This window comes from Somniosus microcephalus, chromosome 23, assembly GCF_052327205.1.
Source record: "Somniosus microcephalus isolate GS21.2 chromosome 23, FLI_Smic_1.0, whole genome shotgun sequence".
In the NCBI taxonomy this organism is placed as follows: domain Eukaryota; kingdom Metazoa; phylum Chordata; class Chondrichthyes; order Squaliformes; family Somniosidae; genus Somniosus; species Somniosus microcephalus.
The window spans coordinates 15,738,380-15,754,572 of NC_141009.1; the positions used below are offsets into that span (position 1 = coordinate 15,738,380).

The window sequence follows — 16,193 nt, forward strand, 5'->3', positions numbered from 1 at the left end:
AGGGAATTCAATACAAAACGCATGTTTCCAGGAATCCACTGACCAACAGTTTTTAATGCTTTAAAGACGGATAAGGAACCGAACATACAACAGTAAGTGCACTTATAGCTTCCCCGTATAACATGAATATATAGCTACGGTAAGGAAGAGAACATTTAAAAAATCAATTTGATAAAACAACGACATTAAATTTAGTGTTCTCCCAGATTAACCATATAGCTAAGTCCGATCGCAACCGAGCCTCCAGGAAACAAAAATCATTTACTTCCATACCTCCCCCATGAGGAAGTGTGTCACCTTCGCCCATGACTAGTTACAGAGCAGCATCGACAGAAGTTGAGAAGTTGCGTAGCTTAGGGTAAAAAAGGTAAAAATTACTGTTAAAGATTATTTCTTTTGTTACTTACTGAAATTTGCATTTCAAATGTATGAGCAACCAAGGCAGAAGTCGTATTTATTATCACTGCAATTTTATTTTTAAGGTCCATGTGAGATCATGGGAAGTAATAATCCCAGTTTGAAAAATTAGTGATATCTATTGTAATTCACGAGTAACATTTTCTTTCTCCATCCAACCCACCCCCATTCCTTAGTTGGGAAATGGATTAAAAACACATTACTACTGCATTATCGCCCTTCAAAAAAATCAGTGTAAGGAGAGAGCCTTAAATGAATGGATAAAAGTTACAATTGAATTACAATCCATTAAGAGCCACAAGGCTGATACACAGTCTTATTAGGTCTGAGTTACGAATAAAGACAAGAATATTTAAGCTTTCTATCCTTGAAAGGAGATATCAGAGGGGTGATCTTATAAAAGTATACAAGATTGTCCACAGTATGAAAAAGGTAAATCCAGAATATCAATTTAAATTGAGAGATTAGAACAAATTCAGATTGAAACTAGTAAAAGGCAAATTTAGGATTGCTATCAGTAAGTTTTTCTTCACACAGAGTGATCAATACATAGAATAGACACCCGGATACAGTAGAAGAAACAAAACCCTGGAACCATTTAAGAAACAATTGAATGTCGCAACAGAGGCTGGGGTGGTGGTGGTGTGGGGAGGGGAACAAATTCAGGGTAATTCTGAAAGGTGAGCTAAAATGTGATGAACAGCATTCCTTATCCATAATTATCCTGTGAATTGGAGATTCTTAAATGTGGGCTTCGATTTCCACAATCAGACACCACCTGGCCAAAAACACTTTCTAAACCTGCTCTCATCCATCCCCAACGTACTGTAGTTGGTTTCAGAATGGAAGTGGAAAAAACCTGCAGTCAGGTCAGCAGTGTCTCCTCTTGCCTGGGGATGTTGTTGCTGTGCAAGTCACAGCAAGAGGGAGGGGGGCCTGTTTCAATAGACAGGAAATAATATAGGGTCAATAACTTTAACCCCATATTGCTGCAAAATCAAGTAATATTGCAAATATTCAACAAGAACCAGGTTCCAATTAGATTAGTCAAAGCTATCATTCATTAACAAGTCAGCATCAGCCCCCAGCCTGTTTCTGGAAGGCACCAAATGCTGGGAATCAATGAAGACAGATTTAGCTTTTGAACACTTTCTGCTGGATTCTATCAATCATTCTTTCATGTTGCATGAACAGAATGTTAGAAATGCAAATACAAAGTTATTCCCTTTGCACCACTGATAAAGCACAGTGTATGTCTCCTAGGGCTGTGCTAAATGTTACAATGCACCGCAGGCCAGGCCGAATCCATTTAGCATATTAAGCTTCTGCAGCACTGTTTTAACCCCTTCAATGGTAATACACTCGAAAGCTGCATGTTTCAGATTTATGGCTTCGTGGCCTCAGCAGTAATTATCCACAACTTCCCCCCCCCCACTCCTCCTCCGCAATTTTCTCACCTCCCCTCCCAAAGGTACTGACTCCTCCTTGCTGCGGTGCGGTTTTACAGTTGCCGAGCATCCTCCAAAACATTGTCCTAGCAACCAATATTCATGTATGAGCCTCAACAGGGAGTGTTGGTATGCTACTGGACTAAGTGGTGGGATAGGAAGGGGGAGGGGTATGGGAGAAGAAACACAGAAGTTTGATCCTCCGCTACTCTATCTAGGGTTCAATTCCATGAAATGCTCAAAATGCTGAAGCTGTGGAGCAAAATTACATTTTTTTATCCCCACATTGCTTGGTCTCCGCTTGGTCCTGGAATGCAAAGATAACCCTTGGCTTCTCTTCACTGCAAACCGTCTCAGAAAAATTACAACACAGAAGGAGGCCATTCGGCCCATCGTGTCGGAAAAGAGCTACCCAGCCTAATCCCACCTTCCAGCACTAGGTCCGTAGCCCTGTAGTTTATGGCTCTTCAAGTGCACATCCAAATACTTTAAAAATGTGATGAGGGTTTCTGCCTCTACCACCCTTTTGGGCAGTGAGTTCCAGACCCCCACCACCCTCTGGGTAAAAAAAATTTTCCTCATCGCCCCGCGAATCCTTCTGCCAACTACTTTAAATCTATGCCCCCTGGTTCTTGACCCCTCTGCTAAAGGAAATAGGTCCTTGCTATCCACTCTATCTAGGCCCCTCATGATTTTATACATCTCAACTAAATCTCCCCTCAGCCTCCTCTGTTCCAAAGAATACAACCTTACCTCATAGCTAAAGTTTTTCAGTCCTGGCAACATCCTCATAAATCTCCTCTGCACCCTCTCCAGTGCAATCTACATTACATCCTTCCTGTAATGTAGTGACCAGAACTGCACACAGTATTCAAGCTATGACCTAACCAGTGTTGTACTAGATATCGTTCTAGCATAACTTCCCTGCTCTTATATTCTATGCCTCTGCAAATAAAGGAAAGCATTCCATATGCCTTTTTAACTACTTTAAATCGACCTGTCCTGCTACCTTTAAGGATCTGTGGACATACACTGCAAGGTCCCCGTTACTCCACACCGCTCAGTATCCTCCCATTAATTGTGTATTCCCTTGCCTTGTTGCCCCTCCCCAAATGCATTACCTCACTTTTCCAGATTGAATTCCATTTGCCACTTTTCTGCCCAACTGACCAGTTCATCGAGATCTTCCTGCAACCTAAAGCTTTCCTCCTCACTGTCAACCACACGGCCAATTTTTGTATCATCTGCAAATTTCTTTATCGTGCCCCCTACATTTAAGTCTAAATCATTAATATATACTCCAAAAAGTAAGGGACCGAGTACTGAGCCCTGTGGAACCCCACTGGAAACAGCCTCTCCCCTGCCTCCTCCACCCTCACCTCCAACAAGTGCGAGGAGGTCATGGACTTCTTCATCACTAAGATTGAGCCCATCTGTTCAGCAGCCTCTGTCGCTTCCCTCCCTTCCCTTTCCCCAGCCCACCAAGCCAAACTTCCTCTAAGGTTCCCCCCACCCTAGCCCTGAACTTGCACCTTTCTCTAGTTTCTCTCCTGTCTCGCTTTATGCCCTCCCCGAGCTCATGTCTTCCTGCTCCCTCGAACCTATTCCCACCAAACTGCTGACCACCCAAATTCCCTTCCTGCCCCCCATGTTAGCAGAGGTTCCCTCTCCTCAGGTACTGTCCCCCTCTTCCTCAAATCTGCGGTCACCATCCCTCTCCTCAAAAGTCCCATCCTTGACGCCCTCGGTCCTTGCAAATTACCGCTCCATCTCCCAAGTCTTTGAACGTGTTGTCACTTCCCAAATCCGTGCCCATCTTTCCCATAACTCCATGCTTGAATCTCTCCAATCCCTCCTACCACAATACTGAAACGGCCCTCAAAGTCACTAATGACATCCTATATGTGACTATGACCATCATAAACTATTCCTCCTCATCCTTTTCGACCAGTCTGAAGCCTTTGATGCACTTAACCACACCATCCTCCTCCGACATCGCTCCTCCGCAATCCAGCTGGGTGGGACTGCCCTCGCCTGGTTCCATTCTTATCTATCCAGTTGTACTCAGAATCAGCTGCAATGGCTTCTCTTCTCGCTCCGTTACCTCGAGTCCCCCAAGGACCTATTCTTAGCCCCCTCCTACTTCTCATCTACATGCTTCCTGTTATAAATCATCATCATCAAGAAACTACATGAAATAACGCTGGACGGCTAGCTGGTGGCGCCGTCCAAGGAGTATAAATACTCGGGCGTGGGCCCAGCTTGCCAGGGACATTTTGTAAGACAAGGAACTAGTGAAGTACAACTAGACCTCCATGTTCTGAGACAAGTTGATTAAAGCCTTGCTTTATACTCAAACCAAGTGCGGAGTGAGTTTTATTACGTCACTTCCCCTCGGCAACATCATCCGAAAACAGGTCAGGTTCAACATGTTCACGGACGACACGCCCAGCTCTACCTCACCACCGCCTCTCTCGACACCCCCAACAGCTCCGATTTGTCAAACTGCTTGTCCGACATCCAGTACTGGATGAGAAGAAATTTCCTCCAACTAAATATTGGGAAGAGTGAAGCCACTGCTTTCGGTTTCCACCTCAAAATCCATTCCCCACTGTCCGAGGCTGAATCACAACCTTGGTGTCATATTTCACCCCAAGATGAGCTTCCGACCACATATCCACTATATCACCAAGACTGCCTTCTTCCACCTCAGTAACATCTCCCGTCTCCGCCTCGCCTTAGCTCATCTGCTGTTGAAACCCTCATCCATGCCTTTGTTACCTCTAGACTTGAGTATTCCAGCGCTCTCCTGGCCAGCCTCTCATCTTTCACCCTCCATAAACTTAAGCTTATCCAAAACTCTGCTGCCCATATCCTAACTCGCACCAAGTCCTGTTCACCCATCACCCCTGTGCTCGCTGGCCTACCTACATTGGCTCCCGGTCCGGCAATGCCTAGATTTTAAAATTCTCATCCTGGTTTTCAAATCCCTCCATGGCCTCGCCCCTCCCTAGGTCTGTGATCTCCTCCAGCCCCATAACTCCCCAAGATCTCTGCACTCCTCCAATTCTGGCCTCTTGCGCAGCCCCGATTTTAATTGCTCCACCATTGACGGCCGCGCCTTCAGTTGCCTAGGCCCGAAGCGGTGGAATTCCTTCCCTAAACCACTCCACCTCTCTCTCCTTGAATACGCTCCTTAAAACCTACTTCTCTGTCCCAATATCTCCTTATGCAGATCGGTGTCAAATTTTGTTTGATAATGCTCCTGTGAAACGCCTCGAGACGTTTAACTATGTTAAAGGCATTATATAAATGCAAGGCGTCGTTGTTGTTATTCTGCCTGTCCCTATTTTATACCCCTCTCTTCCTCCCATCTTCCCTTTCCGCTCCTCTCCTATCTCTTCATCTCTCTCACCTCTTATGATTCTCTCTCCCCAACTTCTCCCTCTGTTTCTCTCTGAAGTTGAGTGCAGAGCAGACATGAGCAGGCCAGGACCACTGCCTAGAAGGCCAGAGTGTGGAGAGCATCACTGAAGCAGCCCAGACACCATGCAACAGCAGCCGCTATGCAGACAAGGCCACGGCAACAGCACATGCAGTGGGAGAGTCTAGCAATGGCCTGTAGAGTTTGTCACTTACCACAGCACCACTGATTACTTAAAACTAACAATGAAAAAAGGCACTGCTACAACCAGCACAGGACAGGGGTTGCACCAAGTAACAAAAGTGGTTTCGACACCATCCAGGACAAAGCAGCCCACTTGATTGGCACCCCATTCCCCACCTTAAACATTCACTCCCTCCACCACCGGCATACCGTGGCTGCAGTGTGTACCCTCTACAAGATGCACTGCAGCAACGCGCCAAGGCTTCTTCAACAAAGGCTTCTTCCAAACCCGCGACCTCTACCACCGAGGAGGTCAAGGGCAACAGGCACATGGGAACACCACCACCTCCAAGTTCCCCTCCAAGTCACACACCATTCTGACTGGGAAATATATCGCCGATCCTTCACGGCCACGGGGTCAAAATCCCGCAACTCCCTCCCTAACAGCACTGTGGGGATACATTCACCTCACGGACTGCAGCGGTTCAAGGAGGCTCACAGCCACCTTCTCGGGAGTAATTAGGGATGGGCAATAAATGCTGGCCTTGCCAGCGACGCCCATGAACAAATTTAAAAAAAGCACCTTGGGAGGCACCACCACCTCCAGTGGCAATATAAAAACAAAAGGGTGTCACTTTTGGTAACAGACATGTTGCGGCCCATAAATTGTTTTTCAATCTCTGGTCTACATGAACCTTCCCTACAAGCAACCCTTAATTATTTTGAAAGTTAAACCATCTGATGCAGAAACCGTCTTGCAGTATCCGACAGCACCCAAACCGAGTGCTGTACTGCCGCACTTTTATCTGAAATGCCTCAGCAATTATAAATGTACTATAAAAAACGAATGAGGATGGACACCATTAACTGATGCACAGTGGCAAATGTGTAGAAGTCTCTAATTGCCATATGGAGCCTTACAGTATCAGTAATCTCAAATAATTAAATGCAATTTGATAATCTTTGTACAAGCAGTTAACAGAATCACTACTCTAACGTTTAGTATTAACACTTAATCTCATTTAGTAAAGCAATTTCACATTTCCAATCCCATACAGGACACTGCAGAAACTTGTAAAAACACTGACTGTGCACATATTTCACTGCACAATGACTCCACAAGAGACAATAGATGGAAACCTTGCTTTAATTTGATTAGTAAATCCATTAAAAGAAACTAATCATTCTGTGACATAACAACAATGGCAGAATCATCAGAGGGAGCGAGGGGGTGCAAGTCAGATAGAATTCTGTTTACTGATCACCATCAAGTTATCACTGCCGGATATTGCGTGTGTAGGCATTCGTCAGGACAGGATCAGATGGGGATAGCCGAATAGCTTATCATTCACTAGCCTCATGCGTGAAGAACGGCCACTTCAACAAAATACTAAAGGACTACGTATTCCTGCACGAGTGGGTTTTTGGGCAAGAAGAAATCATGCAAAAATGAACCATATGATTCGAATCGAAGTGATTATGTCATGTTACGTCAAAGCTGGCACTAGGAAATAGTGTTTTCCACATGTAACAATGTCCCAATTGATATTCAATACAAGAAATCTAAATTCTTTAACAAAATAATTTAATCGATTAATTATTTTGCAATTACGGAATTAAACTATGATCTTGTTCACAAAATTATTCTGTTTAAGGGTACACACCCAAAATATTAAAACCTTTCCTTTATCTTTACAAATGCACAAACTACTGTGCATTTCCAGTATTTTTAATTTTTATTTTCATGGGCTTGATCATTACAGTATCACAGAAGGCAGTACATCTGTATTAACTTTTACATAATGCAATCGCGACATTTCAAATTGTAATACATGACATATCTCTCAATCCAATCGAGAAATAAAGCTAGAGGGCATTTAAAAACAATTGCCTTTCCTTTGCTTCTGCATCAGGGTTGCTGCAAGGCTTTTGAAATAGGGGATTAGCATAGAACCTCAACCAAAGACCATGTGAAGAATATCATGAAGCGTTAACAACACAAATGGCAGTATTTTCAGAAAATTGCAAACTGATTATATTGGTTTTCATTAAAGAACAGAAATTGCTCTGCAAGTGACAGCCAGGAAAGCAGCTTGCAGTGCAAGAGCATATGAAATTATTTATGCTCAGCAATTAGTGATGCCAATACACTGTGCTTCAAACAGCAGAACATTAGTTAATTCCCATCAGTGCCCCCAAGGATTGGCGAGGTGTTTACCTCAGAGGGAAGCAAAGAAGAAAATGGCAAATCGTACCAGTCGCTCTCTAATGAGAAATTACAGATAAGAATGTTCAGATATTTGCTGGTATTCCATCGCCACTCACCTAATGAAATGAAAGCTATATTTTTTTTTATAAAAAGGGAGAAAATTGAAAGAAAAAAATCATGCACTAAAAAATTTTACTTTGCGGATAGTAGGCTGGTGGCTTTCTGTCACTAGGTCGCACAGAGGTGTACCAGCTACACCTGTAGGTGAAACATCAGTACTGAACAACCAAAAACACAAATTCCTATTTTTTTCCATGCGTATTTTTCACTGAAGTTACTTTCCTTGACCATCCAGATGATGGGTATTCAATCGCATTCCTGACTTGAGCCTTGTAGATGGTGGTTAAGCTTAGAGGGGCCAGGTGATGAGCCACTCACTGGAGTGCCCAGTCTCTGCCCTACTATTGTTGTCATGGTGTCGATATGGCTGGTCCAGTTCAACTTCTGGTCAACAGTGAAGTTGATGGACGGGAACTCAGCAATGGTGACTCAAGGTCAGGAGAACATAGTTCGGCTTTCTCTTGTTCAAGATGGCCATCACCTGGCATTTATGTAGCACAAACATTATTGCCACCCCAAACTGAATGTTATCCAGGTCTTGTGGTAGGCTTGCATGGGCTGCTTCATTACCATAGTTGTGAATGGAACTGATAACTGTGGCATCATAAACGAACACTCCTGACCTTATGACAGCAGGAAGGTCATCTGATGAAGCAGCTGAAGATGGTTGGGCAGAGAACGCTTCCCCAAGGAACACATGTAGGGAATGTCCTGGGGCTATGACTGGACTCCGACAACTACAACCAAGTCTGCAGTCTCCAGGTACTGCAGACTTTACCCTTTGACCCCTCCCCATTGACCAGTTTTGCTGGGGCTCCGTGACGTCAAGGGCAGCGACTTTCACCTCTCCTCTGGTATTCAGCTTGCGCCCATGTCTGCATCCAAGCTGTGATGAGGTCTGGAACCAAGTGGTTCTGAAGGAACCCAAACTGCGCATCGGTGAGCAGGTTATGTGTGAGTATCACTTGATGGCACTACTGATTATTCCTTCCATGAATTTACTGATAATTGGGAGTAGCTAATAGGATGGTACCCAGCTGGGTAAGATTGATCCTGTTTTTTGTGGATGGGACGTACCTGGGCAACCTTTCACACTATCAGGTCGATGCCATTGCCACAGCTTGGCTTGGGGACTAGCTAGCTCTGGTCCACAGGTCCTCAGCAGTGCAGCCAAGATGTTGTCAAGCCCATAGCCTTTATGGATGTTCAAGGAGTCTCCGCCTCCTGTTAGTTGCTAGGTTACCTGCCACTCTCAACTAAATACAGCAGGAGTCCAGGCTTCAGACTAATCAGTGGGTTTTAGGACTGCTTAGCTCGGTCTATTGGTATTTAGCATGCAGGTAGCCCTGTGTAGTAGCTTCATGAAGTTGATGCATCATTCTAAGGCATGTCTGGTGCTGCACTTCTACATCCGCATTGAACAAGAGTTGGTTTCCTAGCTTAAATGATGATTGTGGAGTGAGGTACGAGGTGAGATTGTGCTAGTCTAAAATTCTGCTGCTGCTGAAACCCACAGCTCCTCATTCGCTACTAAATTCGTCCCACTTAGCACAGCAGTCGTGCCACACTGCACGCTGGAGAATGTCTTTACAGTAAATACAAAACTGTGTCTTCACAAGGACTGTGTCGTGGTCACTTCTACCAATGCACTCATGCCTGCAACAGGTGTGTTGGGGAGGACAAAAATCAAGCATCTTATTTCCACATGTTGATGCAAGCCCAGGCTGGCAGCCATGTCAAACGCTGCCAGTTTGGTCAGTGGTGGCAATACCGAGCCACTCTTGGTGATGGACATACGCAGGGATGGGGGAATCTGTGACTTTGGTTGATCGATATGATTCTGTGAGTGTAACTATGTCAGGCTGTTGCTTGGGGAGGAGGGTTCACAAAGGCTATCTGATCCTGATACATTCCCAATGGAATCACATGGCAGGCACTTCGTGAACCAGTTGGGTTTTTAACAACCATCTGGAAGCTTGGTTATTTTTTCTGATGCGAGGGATGGTGGGATTTGAATACTCAAACTTTGGGCTGCTAGGTTAATACCATAACCACGAGGCTACTGTACCCATATAGTACAGCAGTCACCATAAACTCAAAACTGTGGGGTCTTAAAAGTTACTGCAAAGTTGTTTCTTTCTTCAAATGTACAATCTAAGCCGACACTCCGATGCACTACAGAGTGCTGCCTGGCCAATGGGATCGTCCTTCAGATGAGGCGTTAACTTGAACGTGCAAATGGAGCCTCTGTTTAATATTAAAGTTTCCATGTTTACATTCCAAATTATTGTTCTCTGGTATCCCAGCTAATATTCCTTCCCTCAACCAATAACATCAAAAAAAACAAATTAACTGGTCATCGACACCATTGTTGTTTGTGGGGAATAGCTGGTGCGGAATGGCTACAAATCTATCACAATGTCATATTTATCATATAATCAACAAACTTTTGGAACAGAGTGACTGAAAAGTTTGATTCTATGATAAATATGACATGATAGGTGCTAAAAAATGTAAATATTAAAAGTAGACTACCTGTGGCATGAGGGACCTTTCAAGCAGAGTTGAGGCCCACAGCTTTAACATTAATTATTCTTCAGAACCATTTCCCAATGGTAAAAGACCACACAAAAATACAGTCATAAACTTGTGTCCTCCCACCCTGCACAGCATGACTTAGGTTAACTTTATTTAGCAGGTTACATGGAGAGGAAAAGAGCAGGAGGAATCACACAAGACAATTTTTTTTTTTTTAGCTGAAAAGCAAGTCATCTCAGCTGCTCTTGTGCCCCTCCTAATGGCTGGTCATAGAACTGCGTCAGCTGGGAGCTGGTCAGTTGCGTACCACCCTCCCTAAACGCAGCGTAAAGAATTGTGCATGGCACAGGGGAAGATAAAAAAAAATCACATGGAAAAATAAACATGTCTTCATAGTTCACATTTTTCTTTAATACTTACAGTATGTTTTCCTCGTCAGCTCCTCCACAACCTCAGGCTTCAGCTTGCTGTTGGACTTCCCCATTGCAGCAACTTAACACATGAGCAAATGTATTTTTTTGGTAAGAGTATATTAAACTTTGGAGAAATCAGAGATTCAAACAGGCCAGAAATAATAATGGCGAGCTGGAGTTATCTCTTGAATGGAATATTCTCAGGATGCCTCCTGCGTTCTCGCTACGTAATGTTGCACAGCTGTGGTTTCCCTGGCGATGGTTTAATAATGACCTGTTTGTCACTCCACCACAGGCTTGATAAGCAGTTCAAACATTGACTATGTCAAAATTAACACTGGATTTTTCTTATCTTCTTCAAACCCGCTCGCAGCGTAGCTTTCCTTTGGTATGAAGTGTTGACAGCCGCTGTCCCTGGCTGCACCGACAGTTTGCTCAATTTAGACCCTATGGGAGATGGCTGGTGTTTTCAGCTTTTCTTTGCCTTTTGTATCCTCTGGATTGAGTCAATTTAATGAGTTGTTTTATTCCTTGCTATTTTTAGAAACCGATGATGCACTTTAAACAGTTCAAGCGCGATTACAGCATTACAGTACTGAGTCTGGTCAACCCTCTCAACGCGTTGGGTGTCCTGGGTTACAGTGCATGGAGCAGTTAATCAATGCTACAGACCAGAGGCTTGGAATCCTGCAAGAAACAAAACAGCACAGGTACTGTTCACAATGAGGCAATTATCCAGATCACATAAGTCAAATCAACCTTTATTGCAATCGGGGTGAAAAAGATCCAACAACAGGACATCTCATGCACCCTAAAAGCTCAGCAGGTAACGCACTGCCTGGACCACGCTCTGCTGATAGCTCAGCTAGTTAAAGCACTGATCGGTTTAGCCATACAGATCAGAAAGTCCCCTTGTTTGATCCTCGAACTGTACTGAATTCGCTGAGCTGAGCTGGGGTGCGGCAAGACGCTAAAATTGATCCCAGCACCACTGGTTTAGGGAGGGAAAACTGGACAAGAATTCTGACTCCCGATTGTTTTCCTTGCTGGAAATGTGCAAACGTAGATGCCGGATGAGGACACGATTGGATTCAGTCATGACGCCTCCATGGTGAACAGTCAACAAAAATTCACCTTCAAAACTCATATAGAAGAATAAATCAGTGAAGTACCAAAGGGTACCCAGTAACAGACGCAACTGTACCAATTGATGACACTGCAAGGCACTATGCTATCACCATTTGTGTCAGGTGTCAATTTTTGACCTTATTTTACTCCTCTTTTTCCCTATAGGCTGCAGGAAATTTCCACAAAGAGAAGCTGGGCGGTGGGGAATCAATGCAAATGGTTACAGAGAAGCAATGGCAAATGTCTACTTGCAGGTCACGTGCTGTTGTGTCTTCCAAGGATTGGTGTGAAATTGGGTCTCTAATGACTTAGTAGATAAATGTACTACATGATGTTTAGTCCTGATACATACAAAAAAAGAAAGAAAAACTGAGGTTGATCCCTGGTCTGAGTGAAGTAATCTTAGCTAGGGCAATACTGAGGACAATTAGCTTGTGTTATTGGACTAGGGTAGAAACGGAAACATCCGTATCACACTTTTAACATAATAAAAGAGACAACAGAGAAGGAGTGGGGTTAGGACGGTTGGCTGAAGGCACAGTCAAGAAGGTAGGTTTTAAAAGGAGATTTTTAAAAGCAAGGTGGAAAGTGGCATGGTGGAGAAGTTTATGGAGTAAGTTCCAAAAGTTAGGGTCAAGGCACAAAGTTCTGCTACTTCGTGAGTTGCAACAGAATGGAAGAAGAAATGTACAGGAACCCAGAGGCAGAGAACTGTGGGGCACAGAGTTTGAAGAGGTTGCAGAGGTAGGGTGGAGCGAGGCCATGGAAGAATTTGTAAAACACAAGGATTTAGAATTTGCTACACTGGGAGACAGAAGAGGATAGTGATGACAAATTAATGAATCTTAGTGTGGCAAAGAATGTGGGTTGCAGAATTTTGGACAAGCTGAAACATATATGGGGAGGAGTTTGGGGGCCAGTAAAGAGAGTGTTAAGACGTCAAGCCTCGTGATAACAAAAACATAGATAAGGATTAAGGCAAAGATACAGCGAAATGGCATGAAGGCAGGCAATACTGCAGAGGTGAAAGCACGCTGTCTTGATAATGGATGATATAGGGTTTGAAACTCAGCTTAGGGTCAAACAGATTGTGCAGGGAGGGGAATAGCATTAGGAGCAAGAGTACAGAGTTTTTGGCAGAAGCTGAAGATGGCTGAAACTTGAGGGCAGGATTCCCACTTCTGATCACCAGCCAGCAACACCTGCTGGAAATGTTTGCGGGTGCCAAGGGAAGAAACATGCTTGCGGCAATGGGCCCCACAGTCAAACAGGTTGGTGACATTTATGCTCCAGGCATGCAACATGAACAGTTTGTGCTTCAAATGAGTCACCTCCTTCAGAAGAGAACAGGCAAGAGAAGAAAATTGTGGAAAAATGGGGGATAGATCAAATAACCAATCTGCAATAAAGCTTGCTTTGCTGAAATCCGATCATTTACAATGCAGCCAAGTGAATTTGGATTAACACAAACTCCACTGAAAAGTAAACTTGGCAGCGTAGTTTCTCAATATTCCACTTTTTCTTCTCCAATTTCTCTCACCCCTGTATTGATTGCTCAGACTAGGGTATGGATCCATGGACAGAACTTGTCCTTTCATATTTCGCACAAGCAAGTTCTGGCAGGTTACTTGACAGCAGGGGATACTACAGCCACACGGAATCCTGTTCTTACCCAGCATTCACACATTTCCAGTAGGACTTCTATTGTTTTCAGGAACAATTTCCCCTTATATAACTAAGAGGCGCTTGGTCGACTTTGGAGCCCCTGAACTGCTCTGATTGTATGACTCAGGCTTTACCTTAGAACCACCCAACCCACTTTTAAATTAACGCATCTATATATAAAGTGAATATTCTATTCAAAGGCTTTACAACAGCAGAGCGTAAGCAGATGCCTTGTCTCACATCACAGTGAGCCTTTGATCTTTCCCACACATACCCAAATAGCAAAGCTTGCAGCATGGTGACTCCACCAGTTCAATTCATTCCCTGTGTACCTAGTGGAATCTGAAAGCATTGTAAATACTGCAGAGACCCCTGGAGTGAGCACATCAATGTTACATCCATTTTAACTTCTAGGATTCCCCTTCATTGTTAGATAAAATAGATTTCAAACTTGCTTTCTCAGCCAATTCACACTACTCCAGTGAGTTCTTAATTTGCACCTTTTTTTGACATAACATACCACACCACATCAAATGAAAATAAAAAGAAATCAAACATTTACAGGGCTGTAGTCCAACATATCACAACATCAACACCTTCAATCATGTAATGTTACTAATACGCATCACTCTGCAAGTGCTCTCCAGGCAAATCTGATATCATCTGCGACGATGTTAACGGCACTGACAGATTCAACCTCAACACATGACAGAACAGAATGCATCAGAAATATGCAAGTTTCAAATTAAATCACTGTTTAAATGGGGCTTAATTAAGTAAGGAAGAAATAAAGCATAATACAAAAGCAAAACACTGCAGGTGCTGGAAATCTGAATTAAAAGCAGCAAATGCTGAAAACACTCAGCAGGTCAGGCAACGTCTCACGTCAACAACAAAACAACTTGCATTTATAGAACACCTTTAACGTACAAAAATGCCCCACGGTGCATTACAGTAGTATAAATCAGACAAAAATCAGCTTTTTAACTGCTTTTGTTATTTGTATGAATAATAATTCTTACACTACTGTATACAACATCTGTGAATACAGGAATAACTCACTACAACAGCTTTCCTAAGCAATATTTCTGATATTCCATGAAAGTCATTTTGCTATGCAGCACCACCGATTCATTGCTTGTTACATATAAACCATACAGCTACAGTGCAGGGAACAACAACATAGTCTCAGAGTTTTTAAACCAGTAATACTGTTACTCAAAAAAGGGGTTTGTTTCAGTGCAGATAATATTGTACTTTACATAATTTAACTATAACTTGATTTTAATACCTTATTTTAAGCTTGAGATCAACATGTACCTTCATAAGATGGCCTAAACAAACCTAACAAGTGCTATTTATTTTGGTTGAAAAGCATAACTATTTTGAGATGTCTCATTCCTAGAAATGTAAACATTTTAAAGGAGCCTTGCGATTGTCACTCTATGATCGTAAATCTAACTCCGGCCTTATGATGCTGAAAGCTATGTAGCATACACAGTGCAGACAAAGAGAAAACCATGTAGCTACAAATGCCAACATGTTCCTCCCTATCACACCGACAAGCTTAAAATCAGACCCTGCAACGAATAATAGCAAAGACCCCGAGACGCAGATTTAAAAAAGACTCCAGATTTATCATATACATGTATACATAAAGAGAGAGAGAGAAATTAATCCTGAAATAAAAAAGGGGAAAGAGAAAAGCACAAAAGATGTAATGGCATCTGTTAGGGAGAAGGAAAAAAGTGCAACAAATGCAAGTTCGTATCCAGAACTGCAGCTTATCCACGCCCTCTGAAAAACCATTATCCAACACCCACGGTACTTGTCGAACTAATATATAAACCTGCATCCACCCACAAATGAAAGGGGATAAAAAGGAATGCTATACACAAAACCTAGGGACACTGCAGCCCACACACACACCAGCTAATGTGACTGAAGGTGGCTACGGTTTCTCAACTAAATATAAACAAGTTGCGCATTGCAAACTCGACAATCGAATATTTGGGACAAAAAATGACACTCCATCCCCCCCCTTAACTTAATCAAACACTGTGTGTTATGCAGTAGGAATAAGATATCAAAAAATGCGCTTTCCAGCAGGTTAGAATGATAAAAATTTAAAAACTACCAAAAGGGCTCGGAATCACTGTAAAAAAAAGTCATAAAATGGGAAGATTCGTGGCACAATTAGGCCCGTCTGCATTTTTTTGTAGAATGGAGATGTATTTTCTTTCCTACAAAAATCACATTCAACAGCAGGGGATAGATAATACTGGCTGCTAGAGAGAAAAAGTTTCTTCCATTTAAAAAACAAAAAAAGTGTACGGGTTTCTTTTTCGGTTAGAAAAGAAGAAAAAGCAAGGAGGCTTTCTGCAGCTTTCTTGTGCGAGCTGGGCGCAGCCGGAGTGTAAATCCCAGCCCGCCCGCCCTCCATAGCAACCGCAAAGAAGCCGCCGCCGCGTCTCCCCTCACACCCCGGGCTCACTCACTGAGGAGAGATAGGGATGGTGGAGGTGGAAAGTGGGGGGGAACAGAAAATTAAACAAAAAAAACATTCACGCAGCTTTCCGCTCCTGTACACTGAGGCCGATCGGACGAGCCGCCCCGCTATTTTCCGCCCGCTCACCTTTCCCGCTGGC

General features: G+C 43.4%; 2 protein-coding genes across 3 annotated transcripts in view; both read right to left on the bottom strand.

Annotated features, from left to right (window-relative positions):
• LOC147101677 (neuronal calcium sensor 1) overlaps positions 1 to 10,849 on the bottom strand; it is a 113,355-nt gene extending 102,506 nt beyond the window's left edge. Inside the window, exons 1-2 of one of the 2 annotated variants that reach the window (XM_085965464.1) lie at positions 10,760 to 10,849; positions 274 to 352 (exon numbers count right to left, since the gene is read on the bottom strand). In XM_085965464.1, the coding sequence (XP_085821590.1) occupies positions 274 to 307 (34 nt within the window). In that variant the 5' untranslated portion in view covers positions 308 to 352; positions 10,760 to 10,849. The remainder of the gene's footprint in view (positions 1 to 273; positions 353 to 10,759) is intronic. The other variant, XM_085965463.1, reaches the window with a different exon arrangement.
• A 501-nt stretch (positions 10,850 to 11,350) lies between these two features.
• Positions 11,351 to 16,193, bottom strand: part of gpr107 (G protein-coupled receptor 107) — a 131,388-nt gene continuing 126,545 nt past the window's right edge. The window contains exon 18 of the mRNA XM_085965459.1: positions 11,351 to 11,439. Within this exon, the coding sequence (XP_085821585.1) occupies positions 11,367 to 11,439 (73 nt within the window). The 3' untranslated portion in view covers positions 11,351 to 11,366. The remainder of the gene's footprint in view (positions 11,440 to 16,193) is intronic.